We start from the raw sequence: 22,663 nt of genomic DNA on the forward strand, positions 1-22,663 counted from the left end.
GCATTTATTGATGCATTTTATCTTGGAGAGCCCAGGCTGGGAGCAGCCCATGGGAAGGCACTAGATGGCACCAAAGCCGGAGGATACGCGCTCGGGGATGCGATCGCACCCTCTGTTGCATCCCCCAGAACCGGGGAAAGTGCCCCCAAAAACAGGCAAAAAGGCTGTGAAGGATGTGAAAAAACCAACAAAAAAGCCCCCCAAAACAGATTATTTTTGTTTTTTCCTGGGAGCTGGTGGGATGCTGGGATGGGGAGAGCACCTGGGGACCACGGAGGAAAACACAACAAAAACCCTGCTCCCCAAAAGTATGGCCAGGATGGAGCAAAAGGGATAAATGTGGGGCCATTCTTCTTGAAACAGGGTGATGTGAAATACCTTAAATCCCCATCTCTGCAGGGAGGCAGAGGGTCAGAGCTGAGGATGCGCGCTCAGAATTGCAATTCCAAGGAATAATTCAGTCATCCCAAATATCCCACCCTGAACTCACTGCAGCGAAACATCGCCCATTCCCGTGTAGCAAAATTCACCACCTGTCAGAAAAAGGACAAGCAAAATTATGAGGTGTAAATGTGGGCATTGCAACCCCTTGTCCCCCTTTGCTGAAATAAATTGCGATCACTCTTAAATGAGCTAGGGATCCCCCTGAGCAGATGTGAGCCCCCAAAAATCCCTATTTTCAATGGAAGGGGAAAAAAGAGCTCCTGTTTTCATCCAGACAAAATCCCTGGCCATGTATCCAAAATCTGCTTTGGCAAAATAGGGACACAGTTTTCTTCCACACCTCCCAAATTGCTGCTCTTTGGATATGAGGTTTTCGCACATTTCCTCCCCATATTATTTTCTCCCCACTAAATGTTAAAATGTTTCATTTTAATTTCAAGTAAGTGCACAATGATTTTCTCTACCTCACTTCTTTTTTTTTTGGAGAACAGAAAAAAAAATAAATGGGGTAAAAGGCAAAAGAGATAAAATCACAGGGAGGCAGAAAACAAAGGTGTAAAACAAGCACAGACGAAGCATCAGCATAAATAAACCTCAAATAGAGCCCTTCCATGAAAGGGGAGTGCCCCACTTTCTCTCTTCTCACCTTTGTTTGGGTTGACATCTCTCGTCCCTTTTCACCTTTTCTCTACCCATTCTTCATTTGTGCTATTTTGCCTTTAATTTCTCCACCTTCACGTTTCCCCGTAGGTTTTCATCTTTGGCGCTGGTCTCTCAAGCCCAAAGGGCCCTTTCTCTCCCCCTGTCTAAGACTTGAGGTGCTCAAAACCCCAAACATTTTCCTCTTCATGGGGTTTGTAAGACCCATCACCACTAGAAGAACCACCAAAGACCCATCCATGGCCGTGCCATGGTTGTATCACCACTGACATCACGGAAATCATTATCCGAAGAGCAGATGGAGATCAGAGAACAACCAAAGGTTCAGATCATCTTCTAGAAAAGAGACCATGCCATCTAACTGTGTCATCCCCATCAGGAGCAAGGTATCAGATCTTTTAATGCCATCAATGCCATCGCTCTCCATCCTGCCATCAAATGGCTGCTGGGGCTGCCAGACATCCACCTTGAGCTTCAAAACCGCCAGAAAAAGTCCTTCATGGGGGCTTTTCTGCTGTCCCAGAGGCTGGCCAAAAACACCCCAAGTCTGCAGGATGCTGGCTCACCAGGTTTTGAGCCTTCTGATCCCATCCTGACTTTTCAAAGGATTTCACCCAGCTCAGTTTTGCAGAGAAGGTGAAATTACCTCAAAACTACCTAGGGCTTTGAGGTGGGTAGGTAGTGAAATGGTCTGGAAATGAACAATGACGGTGGCTGATGGTGGCTGATGTGCCACATGTGCCCCAGCACTTCTCAACTGCTCTGTATCGTGTTTATTTTTCTTAAAAATCCTCTGTGTGTGCCTGGCCAAGGGGAGAAACCTTCCATGTGGGACCACACACACAGACACAGAATCACACAGAATGTGAGGGGTTGGAAGGGACCTGGGAAGCTCATCCAGTGCAATCCCCCCATGGAGCAGGAACACCCAGCTGAGGTTCCACAGGAAGGTGTCCAGGCGGGTTTGAATGTCTGCAGAGAAGGAGACTCCACAACCTCCCTGGGCAGCCTGGGCCAGGCTCTGCACCCTCACCATGAAGAAGTTTCTTCTCAAATTTAAGTGGAACCTCTTGTGTCCCAGTTTGTATCCATTACCCCTTGTCCTATCATTGTTTTCCACCGAGAAGAGCCTGGCTCCATCCTCCTGACACTCACCCTTTCTATATCTGTAACCATGAATGAGTCAGCCCTCAGTCTCCTCCAGCTCCAGAGCCCCAGCTCCCTCAGCCTTTCCTCACCCGGGAGATGCTCCACTCCCTTCAGCATCTTGGTGGCTGCGCTGGACTCTCTGCAGCAGTTCCCTGTCCTTCTGGAGCTGAGGGGCCACAACTGGACACAAGATTCCAGGTGTGGTCTCCCCAGGGCAGAGCAGAGGGGCAGGAGAACCTCTCTGACCTACTGACCACCCCCTTCTAACCCACCCCAGGTACCATTGGCCTTCCTGGCCACAAGGGCCCAGTGCTGGCTCACGGTCATCCTGGTGGTCGACCAAGCAGTGAGGCGGCCCCAGCACCCTGCATCCCCAAAACATCTGTTCCATAGGTACCTTTGTGGCATCCATGGGGCTGGAAACATTGAAAGAAACGTGTGATGGAAATACCACGTTGAAGGATAATTCCATGGTTCAAATTTTTAAAGAGGGCTTGGGGTAAAAGCGAGAGGATGCCCCAAACAGCGGGGTGCTGGGACCCCAAAAGCTGCATTGTGGACACACCAACAGGCACTGGCCATGTGGGCAGGAGGAAGCTGAGGGCTAATTTTAACATCAACCTGTGCCTGCGACATCTGTGTGACACACAAATCCCCACTGGCAGATTGGGTGTCCTGGGGGGAGCATGCATGGATGAAAAACAACAGCAGCCAGCGCTCGGCCCCATGAAATGCCCGTGACAACTGCGGCGGTGGGGCCGGGGCCATGGGAACAGCTGTCAAAGGCAACCGGAGCCATGGCCCAGGGCCAGCGATGGTCTCGGGGGACCGTGGAGGGGACAACGAGGTGTTCGCAGGGTCTGTGGACATCATGGAGGGTCTCGGGGGCCCATCGTGCAGCCATCATGGTGGGGACGGGCAAGCTGAGGCAAGGTGGAATTCCCTCCTTGGTTGGTCATGTTTGGCTTTTATTAAAAGAAGCGCGGGTAGCAGGTCAGGAGGTGACTCTGCCCCTCTGCCCTGCTCTGGTGAGACCCCCCTGCAGTGCTGGTCCAGCTCTGGGTCCTCAGCACAGGACACACATGGACCTGCTGGAGAGGGGCCAGAGGAGCCACAGGAATGATCCGAGGCTGGAACAGCTCTGCTGGGAGGACAGGATGAGAGAGCTGGGGGGTTCAGCTGGAGAACAGAAGCTCCAAGGAGACCTTATTGCACCCTTCTGGACTTCAAAGGGGCCTGTGAGAAAGATGGGGACAGACTTTTGAGCAGGACCTGTTGTGATAGGACAAGCGGTGATGGTTTTAAACTAAAGGAGGGAGATTCAGGCTGGACATGAGGAAGGAATTGTTGTCTCTGAGGGTGGTGAGAGCCTGGCCCAGGTTGGGCAGAGAGGTGGTGGCTGAACCATCCCTGGAGACATCCCAGGCCAGGCTGGACGGGGCTCTGAGCAACCTGAGCTGGTGAAGATGTCCCTGCTCATGGCAGGGGTGGCACTGGGGACTTGAGAAGCTCCCTCCAACCCAAACTGTTCTATGATTCTTTAATTCTATCAGACCTCCCAGGCTTTTCAGCACTCAAAGAAGTGTCCCATTGCGGGATGTGTTTAATACCGTGAGCTCAAGCGAATCGTACCTTGGTTATCGAAATGATTTCTTGCTACTGGTAGAAATGAGTGGAAAGCGGAGATTTTTTCCGTATGGTGTGAAATCTTACCCAAAAGAGGCCTTTTGGGTGGACATCACAGCTGAGAAGAAGGCGGCGAGGACGTGCAGGCAGCTGTCCCTGCTGCTGGGGATCAAGTTAATCCTTCCCATGCTGCTGCCCTTAGGCTGTGGGGCTGGGAGGGGAAGGGTTAAACAGATCCAGGTTGCCGAGACCCTGTTTTAAATCAGATCAGGAAAAACAAAACAAAACAAAACAAAACACACACACCACAAACCACAACACAAAATAAACTCAATGCTAAACCCAATGCAATAATCCACGCGAACAAATCCATCACATATACACATTATGAGGCTGCCGAGCGCTTAAACCTGCCAGATGCACAGGACGGATAAAGATAAGTGGGGATTAAGGGAGCTCCCCATGGTGGGACGGCAGCGCGGGGGGAGCGCGGCAAAAACAACCCCCAGCCTGGCCAGGGTGGAGAGGGCACCGAAAATTCAGTTTGCAGCAGGAAAAACGCTCCCCGGGACCCTGCACCCCAAGAGAAACCCCCAAGAGAAACCCCTCCTGCACAACGAGCTCTCTCCCACTTCGTTAAATAAACAACGATGACCTTCTGGTTGGGATTTTTGGAGGTAATTGTTCTGCTTTAAGCCATGAGGGCCCTTTGTCTCACAAGGAGGGCGGCTCTGAGCCCCGTGGGGCTTCCACGCTCCCTCCTGGGCTCAGACGGAGCCATTTTAGGTCAGTGATGCCCCAACGGACAAGTTCTGTCAGTAACTGGGGCACCAGCACAATGGGCCACTGTGCCTCCTGCAGGGACAGGGACAAGCCCCATCATCCTCGTGCAGCCAGTGCCATCCTCTGCTTCGGGCACGACTTGACGTATGTTTCCCATACGTGCTGCAGCCAGCAGTGTCATTGCAAGCTGCGGTGCAGAGGGATGTACGGAGGGGAGAGCAGGGCTGTGGCCATGTTGTGTGTGTGAATGTGTGCCGTTGCACGCCCGTTTGCATGCATGTGTGTGTATGCATGTGTGCTTCTGCAGCTGCACATTTGCACAGGACTGCAGAGTACACAGTGTGTGCTTGTGCATGTGTGCATGAGTGTGCCTGATCATGTCTGCACGTTTGTGCGTGTGTGCCAGTGCCCATGTGTGTGCACAAGTGCCTGTAAGTCTCTGTAAGCATGTAAGCATCTATGTGTGAAATGCATGTGTGCACACACGTGTTTGCTTGTGCACGTGTGTGTGTCTGCTTGTGCCTATGTGCACATATGCCAGTGCCCATGTATATGCACCTAGCCTGTGTGTACATATGCATTTGTATGCATCTATGTGTGCCGTGCACATGTGCATGTGTCTGCTTATACCTGTGTGTGTGCTTGTGCATGTACACACATGTATGCACCCACTTGTGCACGTGTGTACATATGCATCCGCATGCACGTGCGTGCCTGTGTCTATGTGTGCACTGAATGTGTGCACTTGCCTGTGTCTGCTTGCGCACGTGCATGTGTTCACAGCGCACGTGTGAGCGTATAGCTCTGCATGCAAGTAGCCATCTGCGTGAGCACATGCATGTGTCTGCTTGTGCACGTGTGTGCATATGCTTCCGTATGCATATGTATGTATCTACACATGCAGTGCATGTGTGCTCGTGCCTGTGTCTACATGCCTGTGTCTGCTTTCTGCATGTGCATGTGTCTGCTTGTGCATGTGTCCGCTTGTGCGTGTGTGCACACGCTTCCCTACGCACAGATCTCTCTGTCTGTGCATGCAGTGAATGTGTGCACGTGAACGTGTCCACATCTGCACACATGCACACGTATGAGCATATGGCTCTGCATGCAGGTAGCCATCTGTGTGTGCACGTGCATGTGTCTGCTTGTGCACATGTGCGCATGTGCTTCTCTATGCATATGTGCGCATCTACGCATGCAGTGCATGTGTGCACAAGCATCTGCTTGTACACGTGCGTGTCTGCTTGTGCACACTCATTTGTCCGCTTGTGCACGTGTGTGCATATGCATCTCTATGCATATGTGTGTGCCTACACATGCAGTGTGCGTCTACACATGGAGTGCATGTGTGCATGTGCCTGTGTCTGCTTCTTCACGTGCATGTGCCCCCTTTTGCATGTGTGCGCTTGTGCATGTGTGCACACGCTTCCGTACACACAGATCTCTCTGTCTGTGCATGCAGTGAATGTGTGCACATGCACGTGTCCACATCTGCACACATGCACACGTGTGAGCATATGGGTCTGCATGCAGGTAGCCACCTGTGTGTGCACATGCATGCGTCTGCTTGTGCATGTGTGTGCATTATGGTTCTGTATGCACATGTGCGCACCTACGCATGCAATGCGTGTGTGCACATGCGTCTGCTTGTACATATGCTCCTGTCCGCTTGTGCACATGCATTTGTCCACTTGTGCATGTGTGTGCAGATGCTTCCGTATGCACATGTGTGCATCTATACATGTAGTGCATGTGTGCATGTGCCCGTGTCTACGTGCCAGTGTCTGCTTCTGCACGTGCCTGTGTCTACTTGTGTATGTGCCAGCTTGTGCGTGTGCTCATGCTTCCGTACTCACACGTGTCTGTGTTTATGCGTGCAGTGCATGTGTGCACGCTCATGTGTCCACATCTGCACACGTGTGAGCATATGGCTCTGCATGCAGGTAGACATCTGTGTGTGCACGTGCATGCATCTGCTTGTGCACGTGTGTGCATGTGCTTACGTGTGCATCTATGCATGCAGTGCATGTGTGCACGTGCCTGTGTGCACGTGCATGTGTCCGCTTGTGCATGCGTGTGCACACGCTTCTGTATGCACGGGTGTCTTGTGTCTACGCGTGCAGTGTGCATGTGTGCACATGCGCGTGTCCACATCTGCACACGTGAACACCTGCTCGTGCACGTGCGGGCCGGCGCGTGCCCGCGCACAGAGGCGCACCAGCGCGTGCACCCCCCTTCCCCCCACCCCACCGGCGCGCACAAGGCTCGCACGCCCGCACCGCAGCAGCGCGCGCACACGCGTGTGCACACGCACGCACGCGCGGCGCGCGTACACTTGACGGCCGACCCCGCCCCCCTCTCCCCGCCCCGCCTTTCCCTTTTAGCCCCTCATTGGTCGACGCGTCCCTCGGCGGGGCGGGGCCAGCGGCGGGGGGGCGTGTCCTCCCGGCGGCCGGCGCGCTGCCATTGGCGGCGGGCGCCTTTGTGTGCCGGCGGAGCGGAGCGGAGCGGAGCGCGGCGGCCGCCACTCGCCGTCGCGTCGGAGGGGCCGGCGGGAGCGGGCCCGGGGCCGCGCCGCCGACTCCGCCGCGCCACAAAAGGCCGCAGCATGGTCCTGGTGCACGTCGGTTACCTGGTGCTGCCCGTCTTCGGCTCCGTGCGCAACAGAGGTACCGCGCCGGGGCCGCGGGTTCGCGTCCCGGGGCCGCTCCGCGCAGCAGGGCGGGATGGCGGAGAGGGGCGGGTTGTGTGTATATCGAGGAGGGCGCGTGTGTCCGGCTCGACTCGGGCTCCGGGACCCCGGCAGGATGGGGGTGCTGCCCACCCCGTGCCATCGGTGCCAGCCGCCCCGCTCCGCGGGCGCGCAGCGCTCCGCACCCACCAATCCCCCCCAAACCGCCCCATCCCCAGCAGTGCCCCGGGTGGGGGTTCCCCACCTCCCCCCAGCTCCCACCTGCACCTCCAGTCTGTCCCTCGGTAGCTCCATTTTCCTTTTCTTATATATATATAATTTATTTTTTTCTAAATTTTATTTTATTTTTTAATTTAACTCCCCCCCACTCCCCCACCCCCGTCTCGCCGTGTAGCCTATAGCCACCAGGCCATCTCAGCGTAGCTGTAGACGATAACAGCCATTTTTGTACCTTCATCCTGTTTAGCTGAGTACATTGCACTGTAAATTCCTGTTAAGTGGATTCGTTTTGCTGTGGTCGTCGGGTCTCCTGGGTGGGAAGTGTGTGTGGGGGGGCGGGCTTTGGGAGGGGCTGAACGCCCCCAAATTGCGGCCGAAAACCCCCTAAAAAAACCAAAACACTGGGGAGAGGGAAATGTGGCGGTTTGCCTTAATTCTTGAAAAAAAATACAAATTGAGCATCGTGGGTGCCCAACCAGCCCCACCGTCCCTATCAGCCACAAGTGTCCCGTCCCAATAATGTCCCAATAACGTGGCTCCAATCTGGCGAACAACCCCTTGCCTCCCCCCTAAAAAAATAATAATAATAATAAAAAAATCGATTATGAAAAGAGACGACTGGCAAAATGTTTTTCCATTAAACAGGGATAACATTTTTTTCTGCTGTGCTAAATTACTTCCTGTTCTTATTTTGTGGGTAATTTTTCTGTATCGAATATCCTTTGGTTGTGTATCTTCACCTTTTTCTTGTACTAAAACTAAAGCATGGTCTGTATTTTTTTACATTACCTAGTTTCTGATGTAAATCTCTCTGTAGAGACATACCCTGCTGAAATGTAATGTGCTGTAGCCTATACATCTGCTCAGTGTACGCTGCTTTTGTTCTGTTGCCCTTCCATAGCATGGTGGGCCTTGCCTTTTTGTATTGTGTGCATGATGACATTGTTACACACGATTCCACTAATACTAATATACGATCTCTCAATAAAGAAACTAGTTTTCCTATATTAACCTAGTGTGCTTTTTCTATTGCTGTTTTCCCATTTATTGTCGTATCCTGCTGTTTAGATTTTTTCCTTGCTTTCCCCCCATCGTGAGGTTTGAGTGGATTTTTTTCCCGTAGTGCGGATATGGGGGCTTTTTTATACATATTCTTATTTATTTATTTTTATTCCTATCCCATATCTACCCCCCAGCATTATTCTGTGTGTACATATTCCCCTGGCGCACAGTCCATATTACCCTTGTGCTGATGCAGGATTCCGTTTTGCCGCAGAATAGCCGAAAGAAAGGCGCACAAACCCAAAGCCCTCATTATTAACCCCAAAAAAAAGATAGCTGCCTGATGAAGGCTCTGCCGCTTATTTCATCCCGGTTACAACATTGCACATTCCTTACCGGACTGATAACCAAAACCAGAGGGACAACCTCTGGATGGATGGACGGATGGATGGATGGGGGGAGTAATTTATTTTTAAACTCCCAATTAACAAGAGGTAAATGAGCCTGGGGGAAATAAAAAGTCCCTCTAATTTATTAGCTGTGTATTTAAACGTGTATATAAATATATATATATATATATGTGAGCGCCCTGCCCACCATCTGCTCGGCGAGAGGTTGCGGTGCCGTGGTCCCGCGGCGCCTGGCACGGTATAAATATCCTTGCCAGACCCCTTCAAGGCAGGGCTTGTTAAACAAAAAAACACCCCAGCTGCTAATGTTGTAACTACATTCTCCTGCTTTAAAGCCTCCGGGCCCCACCGTCTTCTGAATAATTCGATTTTGGTCAAAAAAAAAAGAGCGAAGAGCGGGGTTGGGAGAGAAAATATTCGAAGCGGGGAGGGGTGGGAAACCAAATTGTGGTCAGCGAGAGTGATTTTTGCTGCGAAGTGATAACAATACCAGTCACTCGTCCCCGTGCCAGGCCTCCTTTCTCAGGTCTGCAAAATAAATGGTCCTGTAAAACCTTTGTAAAACCTTCCCTTTTTGGCTTGGATGCCACCAGGATCCGAGGGAAGTCAGGGCTCCCCAGAGCAGGGGCCGGGGCTGGGTTGGGGGGGGGGAACATCTTGTTTTAATCTTATTTCCGCAGAAAGGTGGGGAGGCGCAGGGTTGGTTATTTGCCTTTTGATGAGAGGAAGGGAAATTCAGCAGGTCGGTGGCCACCGCTAAAATCCCGAGAGGAGCCGCTTGCAAAACAAAAACCAAAAGCAAGTGTCTCTGCCTTACCCCAGCATCCCTCGGAGAGACGCCTCATCCCGCCAGGCCGTGCCTTTCCACCTCCCTCCTCGCTTTACCCTGAGTTTTTATTTATCTTTAATTCCCCCCCCCTCCCCGCCGCCCCCAACATTTATTTATTATTTCCTTCTCCATATTTCCTTACTTTTTATCGTGTATCTCGATGCCTGTTCGGCCATCCTGTCCCCCCATTGCAAACACCAGCGGGTTGCCCCCGCTTTGTTCCCCCCTTTGGATGTGGTTGTTTTCTGTGGCCCTTTGTTCTCGCTCCATCCTCGCCCCGGGCCGGCGCTGAGCTCCCTGCGTGACACATGTCCCCGTATGCCACACATGTCCCCGTACGCATCCCGAGGAAGGGAGGCTGTGCTTCTCGCTTGCATGAAGGGAGACGTGCATGCCTGTTGGGGGCTGGTCCATTTTCCAATGTGACTTTTAATTTTATTCTTATTTTATTTTATTTTATTTTTGAGTTTTAATTTTTTTTCTTTTTACTTTTCTTTTTATTTTTTTTTCTTAAATTCAACCCTCCCCCAATGTGTGAAACGATGAGATTTGGGTTATGATGTGGGAAAAAAAATGATAATCCCCTCCTTTACCTTCCAGCCCCTCACCCCAAAATGGATAAACCCAATCCCCTCCAAAACGTGCACCTGCTGGCAGCTGCCCCTTTGTTGGGGTTTGCAGCGAGCACAAAAACCCCCCAGATCTCCTGCAAATTAGCGCTGATAACAGAGCGAAACTGTTCGGTCAACGTGCTCCGAGGATACTTCGATAATCTAATCCTACAGAAAACTGCTGGGGTAACGGCAGCTGGTACTTAAGCAATTTATCATCCGCATCGTATTTTGACCTGTCTCGTTAGAAATGTGTTTCTTACGAGAGGAAACATTTTCCACCCCCCAACTCTCCACCTCCCGGCCTTGTTAGTCAGTAACCACCAGGCCTTTCATAGCTCATAATCCATCAAGTGCATCCACAGCGTAATGACTTAATTCCTTTGACACTACGAGTCTCGAAAAGCCACCCGGTACGAAGCAAATAATCTGTTTTTATTTGATTTTAGCATCGCAGGCTGAGGAAACCTGACCCTTGTCATGCGCCGGTGGTGCCGCGGTGGGTGTGGAGGCACATGCGGTGATTTCTGCAAAGCCCCAAGATCCCCCCAGCACCAACTGGTGTTAAACACCTTCTTCCAACAACCGGGGGGACCGATAATCCCAAACGTGGAGAAATTGGGCCCCGACATCCATTTATATAAGGGTTACGTGAAGATCTTGCACACATTTAGTGATGCCAAATGGGAGCTGGACCCATCTGTGCCTCACGCGGGGTTTGGGGTGGCGTCAACCGTTTCCATCACTTTTGGGAAAAAGGTAAACAAGTAGCAGGTCACATATTGCTTGTATTGGGAAGCATCAGCAAAGTCTAACGAAATCTGAGCTGGATTTACCGTGCTGTGTGCGGATCCAGCCCCGTGGAAGCGTGTTGTTTAAGAACCGGTGAGTCGCTGCCCAAGCGAGGGAGCAAATGTGGCTGTGAAGATGGAGTGGGGGAATCTGGGGGTGTTTGCCACAAAACTTGGGAGCTGCCATGTGGATGAGGCGGTGGGGACACAGTTTGGCATTGCTCGGTGTCTCCCGGACGGAGTGGGGTGACAAAATGGGGATGGGGGGATCCGTAGGCACCGGGGTCCTCACTGAGCCGAGTCCTCTGCGAACCACCTGGACGGGCTGTCCTGGAGTAAGTCTGAGCTTCGCTTTTTGTCATTGTAGTCTTAAACCCTACTGGTAATTGGTTTAGCTGGGAGGGGAGGGTGAAGCGCTGTGGGAGCTCCCAAATCTGTAGGAGAAACCCCCCGCCCCGCCAGATGCCATGGGGAGCACGTGTGACACCCAGGACTGACCAGACAGAAGAGGTCTGCGGCTGCTGGAGGTGCAGGCGTGGAAGGACAGGGGAGGATGGCCCTCCCGGGGGTCCCGTGGGACATGACACTGGGTAGTGAGAGCATGGGCATCCCCTCCAGTCCCTTTGCTTGCTGGTTTAAACCCAAACTGTGCGCTGGTGTCGAAACTGGAAGGTTCTTATCTCTAGAGGTGTTCAAAAAGGGACACGTGCTGCAGCAGATCGGCAGAGAAGAGCCTTTCCCTCCCTCCTTAACCTGAGAACACGTGTTTTGGGAAACATTAAATAAATGCGCCAGAAATCCAAGGGCAGACTTTGCAGAAGGTCTTATCCTACATCAAGATCATCATCAATGCTCGTAACCTCCAAGACCAGACTTGGTTTTGCAGGTGGGAGAGGTGTGATGGCTGTTGGGCATCTCAAGGTGTTTGGGTGTTTCTACATAAGCCTGCACCTCCTGGAGCTGGGCAACAGAACGAGGCTTTTCAGTAAAAGGGTAGAGTTAAACTCTGATTAAAGCAGAGCTTCAAATTGCTGCTTGTGGCAACGTTGGTGCTCAAAACTCAGCTACAGCATTCGGGAGGTTTTCCAGCCCATGTGGTGGTTTGGGAAGGAGAAGGGCGATGTGTGGCTGTGGGCAGGGACCTGCAGGTGGGCAGCAAGAGTGAGGCTAAGACCCAATGGGGAAAATTATCATTTTCTCCCTCTTTTGGTTCAATTTGGGGACATGGAGTGCAGTGCCCATGGCCATCTCCATGCAGGACCCCACAGGAGACTTCCTAATTTAATCCTCACTTCATCTTGCCTTACTCCTAAACCTCCTTAGAAAGAAACTCAGGTCTTTTGGGAGTGGTTAGATTCTCCCTTTAAAATCTGCCTTTACTTAACCCTTTCTGCTCCTGCTCTGCTCCATTTTTGCAGTCTCCTGGGACCTTTTCTCACCCATTTTCCTGCCTGCTGGTCCTTTATATTTCCCAGCCCCAGCTGGGTCGGGCTGGCTGGCATGTGCTATGGTGGATCCCACTTGGTAAGTGTCCTTAACCACTTCTTGTTTTCTCTCCCTCCCTTTAAAGGCTGTTAAATGTGCCTGCAGAAAGCTCCATGTGTATGGTTCGTAGATCTTTGGATGAAGGTCATTGCTTTGGTTTGAGTGAATAAGCCCAGCGGGGTCAGGAGCAAAGCAGATGCTGGAAGCAGTGAAGATGCAGGTTATGGGGAGAGACAATGATGGGCAGCTGGGTACCTGCAGGCTGGGACCCTTTGAAGCGAGGATGTACCCATGGGGAGATGTTCAGATGAGGGTTTCAGTAGCTCAGAGAAGGATCTGGGTGTCCCCATCTCTCACACTCTGTCCCTGTGCTCCTTGGTGGGGCTGCTGCCTGAGCTGGAGGTGACACCCTGAGGTGTGGGTGACCATTAGTGACCATCTGTTTAGTGCTCAGGTGATGCTGTGGACATGTTACCATGTGTCACTCTAACTCCTTCCGCAAATAGTACAAGGAGCAGCTGTTCCCCTAAATGAGGAGAAAGCCAGGCTATGGGTACCTTCTGGGACTTTTTTGCAGGGATCTTCAGCAGGAACTGGACAGCCCAGCAGGCCATGTGTCCAAGCACTCAACACTGGGGTTGAGTTAGGAGTTGCTTCAAAAACCTATTCTTGTCTTCTCCAGGCTCAGGAGGGTTTCTAAGATACGTTCAGAAACACAGACCCTTGGGCACCCGCCATGGTGTGGCTGCTCCCCACTTTGGGCTCTTCCACTGGATGGTGGGATTGGGAAATGTCCCCGCACCAAATGTGCCTTCCCCATTGGTGCTTTGTGTTGTGTTTCTGGGCTTTCTCATTCTCCTGGTGGCATCTGACTCTTCAGTCACGCTGCTGGCTCAAGGTCCTGATACAGCCAAGGGGTTCTTGGTTGTTTTGGAAGCTGTGGGCACATCAGGTGGCACCACTCATGAGTACTTGCCCAACCAACCTATTTCCATGATGTATCTGCTTGAAAACTGGGCATCTACAGGCAAAAGGAAGCTTTCTTCTCTTCTTTTGATAGCAGAGGAGGTGCCTCTTCTTACGCAGTCCTGCAGCATTAGGTAGGATCTCATTTATCTTTACTCCTTGGGACATCTGTCTGGTCCATCCAGGGCTGATCATCATCAGCTGGTGGGAGCTGAGGCTTAAATTGGCTCTCCCGTGAACCCCAAACCTCTGTGGGGAGCAGCTGGAGTCAGAAATGAGCTGTGGGTCCATGGTGAGGCTTCCTGGACATGGGATAAAGCACCAAGCTGGAAAGATCTGAACTTGTTCGCATGCGAATAAATCCAAAATACGTCCTCGGAGTTGCTTGGCACTTGTACTGGGATGAGTGAGGTGAGAATCTAGTTCGAGGTGGGCTTTTTCAAATTAAAAAAAACAGCAAACTGACCACAGTCTAAATATATTTTCTGTCATCATATTTTCAGTCCTGCTGTGGTGTTTTCTGGCAAATTTGAGGAGCTTTTCTTTAAATCTCAGCATCTGAAGGTATTAGGACTGCTAATGCTTTGGGAGACGTGTCCATCAAGCCTGGTACCTTCCACGTCCTCCAGGTGGAAAATACCATGTCTCCGATTTTCCTGGCAGGAAAAGAGCTGTAAATCTCATGCAGATTACCGCGCTCGTTGTTGTGGTTTGTTAAATCCACATTTCTCTTTCTCGTAGCCTGGATTTTAATATTAATATCTTTAATTTCATTTATAAATTCACTTATCAGCTTTCATTAGTCATCCCGTTAATGATCCCAGGCAAGAAATTTGTCATTTGACGTCAAAAGGCAGATTAAGGGACTTCTAGAGCCTTGGGAAACTGCTTCATGCTGCACCGGAATTATGGTGGTTGGCATACGAGGCTAATGCTATGTATAATTTGCATCTGCTGCTCAGGGGATGAGTGATCATTTTATATATTTAGCAGAAAGCAAGAGCATTTCTTAATCGTGAATGGTATTACATTTCCTGCAAACTCTGCGGTATTATGAATCACAGGGACATAAACATTTTGTTGCTGGCGTGCCTGGTTTTGCATTACCACGGTGGTAAACCCTGGAGGGTCAGATCCTGAACGGTTCTCCTCCTCCTTGGGGGGTTTTACTGCATGAGCCACTAATTGGAAATAAGAAGATCCCCCAACACTAGAAGCTGGAAGGGATGGGAAGTGGATTAAGCTTTGCTTGGCCAACGTTGAGTGTTTTTGGTCTCTGCTCTTCATGGCTGGAGGTGAGGGTGTTGGTAGGGTTTGTAGGTGGGAATCTGAGGCGTGAGAATGGTGGAAAAAAACATACACAATGTTTGCTCAAAACATCTGGAAAACAGCAGGGTCAGATTGGAAACAAATGAGATGTAGCATCCACAACCACCGGTCCGTTCAGGTTCATCATGACGGGGTGTTTTAGACGTTATGAGCAACCAACGTGTTGGAAGACACCTTATCTGGTCCAGCTGTTATTTGTGATATCCCACAAATCTCTAGGGGCTGAGATAAGGAATGAAGAGGCTTTCTGCACAGAGATAACGTGATGTGATTTGGATTGGGTTTACAAGGCCTTTTTTTTTTTGATAGCGAATGCCTCTGTTGCATGCAACCCTACAAAAAAAGATCACCTCCAATGCTGCCCACCTGCAAAGCCCATCAGCAGCCCCAAAGTCCCTCCCCGGGGCTGGGCTTCCTTGGAGATCAATGTTCTGCAAGCAGCTCTTCATGAGGCTGAACGGAGACAATTTTTTCCACCTTATACCAAAATCACTTACTGAGCTCAGCTGGCTCAGCTCTTGTTGGCCTGAGTGGGAAACGTCCATATGAACCTGAGATAATGGTTGTATTGTGTGTCAAGTGAAGCTCTCGGGAGTCTGGAGGTAGCAACAAAGCTGGTTGGGGGCTGCGGATCTGGATCGTCAGGCATTCTGAATACTGGAATTGTGTGAATCTAGACTGGGTGGGGGATGACGGGTGGGTGAATCTGGGTGCTGCATCACCAGGATCGTGGGCACCAGGTCAGGAGGTGACTCTGCCGCTCTGCCCTGCTCTGGTGAGACCCCCCTGCAGCGCTGGTCCGGCTCTGGGTCCTCAGCACAGGACACACATGGACCTGCTGGAGAGGGGCCAGAGGAGCCACAGGAATGATCCGAGGCTGGAACAGCTCTGCTGGGAGGACAGGATGAGAGAGCTGGGGTGGTCAGCTGGAGAAGAGAAGCTCTGGGGAGACCTTATTGCACCCTTCTGGACTTCAAAGGGGCCTGTGAGAAAGATGGGGACAGACTTTTGAGCAGGGCCTGTTGTGATAGGACAAGGGGTGATGGTTTTAAACTAAAGGAGGGAGATTCAGGCTGGGCATGAGGAAGGAATTGTTGTCCCTGAGGGTGGTGAGAGCCTGGCCCAGGCTGGGCAGAGAGGTGGTGGCTGAACCATCCCTGGAGACATCCCAGGCCAGGCTGGACGGGGCTCTGAGCAACCTGAGCTGGTGAAGATGTCCCTGCTCATGGCAGGGGGGGCACTGGGGGAGCTGGGAAGGTCCCTTCAACCCAAACCATGCATAGTGGGCAGGGGGATGTGGGGAGATGGAGCCTCTCAGGGTCCCATTTGCAAGGGTGAAGAATGACCCACAGCCCAGGGAGTGAAATACCTTCCTACTCTTAGCAAAGCAGCAGCAAAACTCATTGTCCATCCTTAATTTGTTGCTCAGCTCTCTGTCTGATTCCTTCCTGTGTTAAATTAATGCTTGGTGGCTGGACTCCTGTCTCTGACGCTGCTCCTTGAAGCTATGAGTTGAAAAAAAATGGCAACTTGTTTGGAATTGGAGGAATATTGCAGAGGAATTGGGTCGTGGAGTGAGGGATGTTGGGTCCCAACCAGGGGATGCGCTGGTGGGTGCTGGACCAGCAGCTCAGCTGGTGTCACTTCTACTGACCTGAGTCTCTGGGGACTGGAGCAACACGAGAACAGAGATATCTGGTTTTGATCATGGTGATTATTTTCCAGTTCACTGGTTGAAAATTTATTTTGCTGGTTTGTTATTGTCTTTGAGTTTTTCAGCGAAATGAGAGGTGGAGGGGGAAAAGGCTTTTAAATGGTTCATTTGGAGTGAAATGAAATAGGCCACAACCCCAGAAGTGAAATGCTATCTTACGGCAGAAATTAAACAGCATTAACTGGATGCAGGGAATAACACCAATTCATCATAATCTTTCAGTTGGGCTTTTTGTACAGAAATGTTTCACCTAGACACTATTTTTTTTTAATATATCCAGGAGATGTACTTGGTGTTTTGTACTCATTTGAAAAAACATGCAATGGTCAGGAACAGACTGCCCCAGTCCTTCACGTTCTTGTACTGTGAAACTACGTTATGGCATTAATGTGTGCAGGAATTGGGTTTATTTAACCAACAGAAAGTGCTTTAATGCCCGAGATGAGCCTTGGAGAAGCAAACGCTCTGTTCCCAGTGCAGGAGGTTGCAAAATGCAGTTGGACCCTTACAGAACACCGGAGGTCACGTCAGCCCCTTCCCCTCCTTCCTTCTCACCTCTATTGGGTGGGTTTCCAGCCTTGCAAGGGCCAGGGGCTGTTTCCAAAATGAAAATGAGAGCTGAGGTATCGAAAGAGATGTGCAGCCACTGCTTTGCTTCTCGCTGGGCTGATCTACCTGAGTTGCTCCAGCCTGCAGGGACAAATCACACCTCCCGTTTGATCGGAGCACGAAAGTCTGTCTGGCGTGTGTGATCACAAACCTGCCCGTGGGCGCCCTGGGTGTTTTTCCACAGCAGACCATGGGACAACCCTGGAGATAAGGACATATCGTCTTGCCCCAGGTCATCTGCAAGGAGGGAGATGCCAGATCCAGGTGGCATGTGATGCTTCCTCTGTAGGGTGCAGGGGTGCCCTTGGCAATGAAAATATTACCAAGAGGCAGCTGTCAGCTTAGAAAAATAGGGCATGGACCAAGGGGAAGGGATGCAAGGTAAACCTCCTGGTCCTTTGAACAGCAATTACTCCTATAAGGAGTTGGGGTGCTGTGAGGGAAGCTGAAGTATGTTTGTTGGGTGTCCAGTGTGACTCTGCTCTTCCTGTAACAGGCAATTTTGTGCCTCTTTGACAAAAATCAAGGGCCAGACCGCAACAACCTCTGGGAGGCTCATAGTAGGTTTTGGGATATGTTACCCTGGCTCATACATTCATCCAGACTGTGTGCGACCAGCTGTGCTGAACTCCTGTCCTTCTAGGACTCCTTGTCCCCAGCCCTTCATCTCTCACTCAACATTTTTCGCTTTGAAACTAAGCAGTGAGAGGAGTTTATTTTTCCTCCTGGGCTGACCTGGATGCTGGCAAACACAGGCTTAGACCCATCCTCTGGATTTCTGCAGGGACACGTTTGCTGCTCTTCAGCAAATGCATTACAAGGCTGGATATATGCCCGATGAGAAGTCCTCCTGGCCAGCCCTGCTGCTGGTGTTCCCTTCACTTGTTTTGCCCACCTTTATCTCTCTCAATTTCCACAGCACTTTTAAATATCTACAATGTTTTCTTCCCTGTGGATGTGATGGGCTTTTCCTGAATTTGTCCGTCCTTGCATTCATTCCCCAGTCACCAGAGTCTTCCTCAGGGCTGGTGCTGGCTCCGGGGCTCAAACCTGCTGGAAACACTTGAGGTGCTCTAGCACACCGGTCTGGTGTGTCTTGGTGGAGGGGAGGGCAAGGCACTGCTGTCCATGGGATAGTGTGACCAGAAGGCAGAGGACCTCCTTGGGAGCTCTCTACGCGCTGAAGGGATGAGGAGGCTGAAGAACAAGTGCTGTCCGGTGGCTGCTGCACTGGGAGATGGCCGTGGTTGATGCTGTAATCACTGGTGTTGGGAACCATGGAATCATGGAATGTCCTGAGTTGGAAGGGACCCACAAGGATCACCAAGTCCAACTCCTGTCCCTGCACAGGACAACCCCGCAGTTCACACCCTGTGTCTGAGGACGTTGTCCAGTCTCTTCTTGAACACTGTTGGGCTTGGGGCCGTGACACCTCCCTGGGAACCTGTTCCACTGTACAGCACCTCTGGTGAAGAACCTTCTCCTCATGTCCAAACCTTAACCTCCTCTGGCACATCTTCCTGACATTCCCTCAGGTTCTGTCATTGGTCACTAAAGTTTGGCCCCTGCCCCTCTTCCTCCCCTGTGAGGAAGCCATAAGTGCAATGAGGTCTCCTCTTTCTCTCTTCTTCTCCAGGCTGAACAAACCAAGTGACTTCAACTGCTCCTCATATGGCTTCCCCTCCAAACCTTTCACCAACTTCATAGCCCTCTTCTGGACACTCTCCCGTAGCTTAATATCTTTTCTATACCGTGGCACCCAGAACTGCACGTGGTGCTCCAGTGAATGCAGTGATGGGAAGGTCTACCTCATAACTAGAGTGCTGGCTTTGAAGCATGGCTCACGTTGGTCCCTTGGCTGGGGGAAAGGACCGTCACGGTGTGGTGCTGAGTGGGCTGTACGTACACATATCTCACCTGGCATCACTTCCAGAATGCATTGCTTTTAGAGAGTGGGTTCCTCTGATGGATACTCTGCTGGAAACCACCTGTGCAAAAGTGCTGCTATTCTTCCATCGCGTTGTACTGGGAGCTCTGGTGCCTCTTCTCTCCCTCGCCTCCTGTTTTTGGTGCACTGGCACAACTGGTCACAGCTTTCTGGCCCTGTGATGGGAAACGGGGAGGTAGCAAGGGGCCCTTCCCAATACTTCGCAATCCAAATGGGAAACAGGGGGGACGGACATGCTTTTCAGAAACATGACTCACCAGCAGCATCTCTTGGAGGGAGGTGACATCCAGGCCAGCACAAGAACCCACCTGAGAGCCAGGGCTGAGCAAGAGGGCGATGAAGGTGAGGAGGGGTGTACCAGGGCACCCAGCAACGAACCCCTCTTGGAGCTGCCACCTCTGCAGAGGACTCTGGGGAGTCCTCTTTGAAAGCAGCCTGTTGGAGGTAAGTTCAGTGAGCAAGTGTGTGTGTACAGAGTTGGCATCGTGCCCCCGAGCCAAAACACTCCTCTCCAGACCGTGAATAGACCCAGCTCTTGGTTGCTTTCTGTTTTTTTTCAGCATAAAGAACAAGTTCGCTCCTAGTGATGCCATGACGCACGCACTTTCGCATCACGCCAGGGGGCTGGAGCTTTGAGAAAGCCAATAAATATAATGAGGCTTTGTGATTAAAAATAATAATAATAAAAAAAAAAGACGAAAGGCATAAAAGCCCAGAACACAAGAGTAACATGAAAATGCAACGTGTTTGCCAAGGTTCAGACACCAAAAAGCCAGTGAAAAGGTAATCTGTTCTTCTTGATGGCCACCATGAGGGGTCTGCTCCCCACATCTCCTGGGGTTTAGGATTGGCCGTGGTGTGGTCCTTAAGCTGCAGAAGTTCTTCCTCTGTGTGTTCACCTGCACACCACCTCCCATGGTGAGAAAGGTGGCTTCCACCTCTGGTGTCCTGCTCTCTCCAAGGACGAGGGCTTAACATTCCTGGCAAATTTTCATCTGTGGGAGAGGTTTTAGCTGAGCTCTGGTATGGAAGTGCTGGGTGATCGCAGAGTCAGAGAATGGTTTGGGTTGGAAGGGACCTTCAAAGGTCACCTAGTCCAAACCCCCTACCATGGGCAGGGACGTCTTCACCCAGGTCAGGTTGATGGTGGAGGAGGGAAGGCAGTGCCGAGCAGGGAGCCTGGGATACTCTCAGGATGGTGAGTGATGGACCAGAAAGTCAAGAAAAAGCAGCATCGCACCAAGAGATCCCACACCACAGGCTGGGGATGCTCATCAGTGCAGCTTGGTACTGGTTAGGAGAGCTGTGGGTCCCCACTGCACCCAAGCTGGGCAGGGGCCAGGGTTTGCCATAGGCTGTTTTCCTTAATATTTAAGAGAAAAGGAAAACTTTGTCAAGCAAGCTGAGCTGCTCTGAAGGACCAGGCACTTTGGTCGAACAACCCACCACTTGTCACTGAGAAAATGTGACATTCAGGAGGGTGTCGACTCTGCCCAAGCTGCATCTGTGATACCAAGGAACTTCTGTATTTAAAACTACAAGCAGGATAATACTAGTGGGGCTTTACACTGCTGTGCTGCTACCCTGAAACACTGAGAGCAGCAGTTCATATACTCCATTAGAGCAGGAGAATAAACGTCCTGAACCTTGGGGGTCCCAGGATGAAGTCTGCCGTCCGTACAGCTTTCGTTGCTTCTCCAAAAAACAAAAATGATCCCACTGAAAAATGTCAGAAATCAAGATTTGCCCATTCACCTTTCTGTGTGAGGGTATTCAGGGCTCGGGCAATGACTGCAAGCATCTCTCTGGGGTTAGATCTTTGCAGATCTGCCAAATCTTGGATGACAACTAAGCCAACCTGCACCTCCTAACGGGACTTGGTTTGATTTGCTTGGTCAAAATGCTGCTTCAGAATGGAGGGACAGGATTAGATGCTTTGTACTTTACCTTCCTCAAGATCACAAGGGAAATTTTGGAAATGCAGGGTGCAGCTCGGCTGGTATTCTAGAGGCTCTAATTAAAATCGCTGAGAAGTTCTGATCCCAACTTTAATTCCTTTTTGTTTGTAACTGGGATCTCCGAGGAGTCAGATTTTGTGGCTTGAACAGATATATATGTATTTTTCTTCTCCCCCCAGAACTGTGTTGAATCTGAAATACGCTTTTACAATTCTTGCTTTTGTCTCTTCTAATTGTTATCTGCCAGAACCACTGACCAGTGGACGTTACACGGGTCAGTGTTATTCATGCTGTATTACTTCAACTCAGGCAGAAGTCTTCTCCTGGATTCGGCGGTTAGTGCTGTGAAAAATCTCGTAATCTCCTTCTGCTGTCTCTAAAGGTTTGGTCACACCGTGAACCGACAGCGTAAATGGAAAACGCACATCTAGGATTATTTTCATTCCAGTCTTTTTGTGAAGTTTGCGCTCCCCGTGATGCAGAAGCGCTGTGCGCTGCATCACTCTTTGCACACGTGTGCGTTTACAAGCACAACCCTAGCAAGGGTAGAGGAGATTTTTTCCACATTGATGGTGCTTTCAGAGCTATAATGTGGAGGCACATACCCAACTACCCCAGAAGATGTTCTCTTTCTAGAGTATCTTTGACTGGTTGATAGAGCTGTGTAATAATTCAGTTGGGAAGGAACCTCTGGAGGTGTCCAGCCAAGCCTCCAGCTCAAGGCAGGGCTACGTTCATGGTTATTGAATGTCTCAGGGTCCAGCCCAGTGAATCTGGGATCTATTCAAGGATGGAGATGACAGCACCTTGGAGGCACCTGCCCTCTGGTCAGCAGTGTCCGGGGGTACACCTGCTCCCAGGGCTGCATGTGTGGTGATACGAACATGGGTGCAGATGTGATCTCCCTTGCCATAAAACTCAATGTTGGGATGCTTTCTGCTCATTCTGTGCTGGGGTCATCCCAAGCAAACAAGGGGACTTCCCATGGGTAGGGACATCCACTTCCATGGCCACATCTGCATGGAGAAGATCCCAAACCACCATGGGTCTGGTTCAAGGCCAAGCTTGGCCAAGACTGTATCCAACACCTGGAGCAGAAACCGGGTCTCCCCAAAGTGCTGGATGTTCTCCTTCTTGCCCAAACAACACGTGTGGGTCTGGGTGGGCAACGGGCACCACATGGTGACCCCGAACTTCACAAATTCCTGCTCAGACCCTCTGACCTTCCCTGAGCTTGAGTAGGTGCTTTTGATCTCCCACCCTCACTTCTCCACCTGTACAAGGCATCAGAGCCCATCTCACAGGCCACTGCGAATTAAATTCAGGGAGCATGGAAAATGCAAATGATTCTGCTCTTTGGTAGGTAAAATTTCCTGGGAAAATGTAAATGTTTATGGGGAAAAGTAGATTTCTGGTTTTCATCCTTTCCGTGAGTCTC

At 50.9% G+C, this 22,663-nt stretch overlaps 1 protein-coding gene across 1 annotated transcript in view; it reads left to right on the forward strand.

The window, feature by feature from the left end:
• The first annotated feature begins 7,167 nt into the window (after positions 1-7,167).
• The window catches only part of ARK2C (arkadia (RNF111) C-terminal like ring finger ubiquitin ligase 2C), a 52,899-nt gene continuing 37,403 nt past the window's right edge, over positions 7,168-22,663 (forward strand). The window contains exon 1 of the mRNA XM_065860887.2: positions 7,168-7,331. Coding sequence (XP_065716959.1) covers positions 7,271-7,331 — 61 coding nt within the window. The 5' untranslated portion in view covers positions 7,168-7,270. The remainder of the gene's footprint in view (positions 7,332-22,663) is intronic.

Source organism: Patagioenas fasciata, chromosome Z (assembly GCF_037038585.1).
Source record: "Patagioenas fasciata isolate bPatFas1 chromosome Z, bPatFas1.hap1, whole genome shotgun sequence".
Taxonomy (NCBI): Eukaryota; Metazoa; Chordata; class Aves; order Columbiformes; family Columbidae; genus Patagioenas; species Patagioenas fasciata.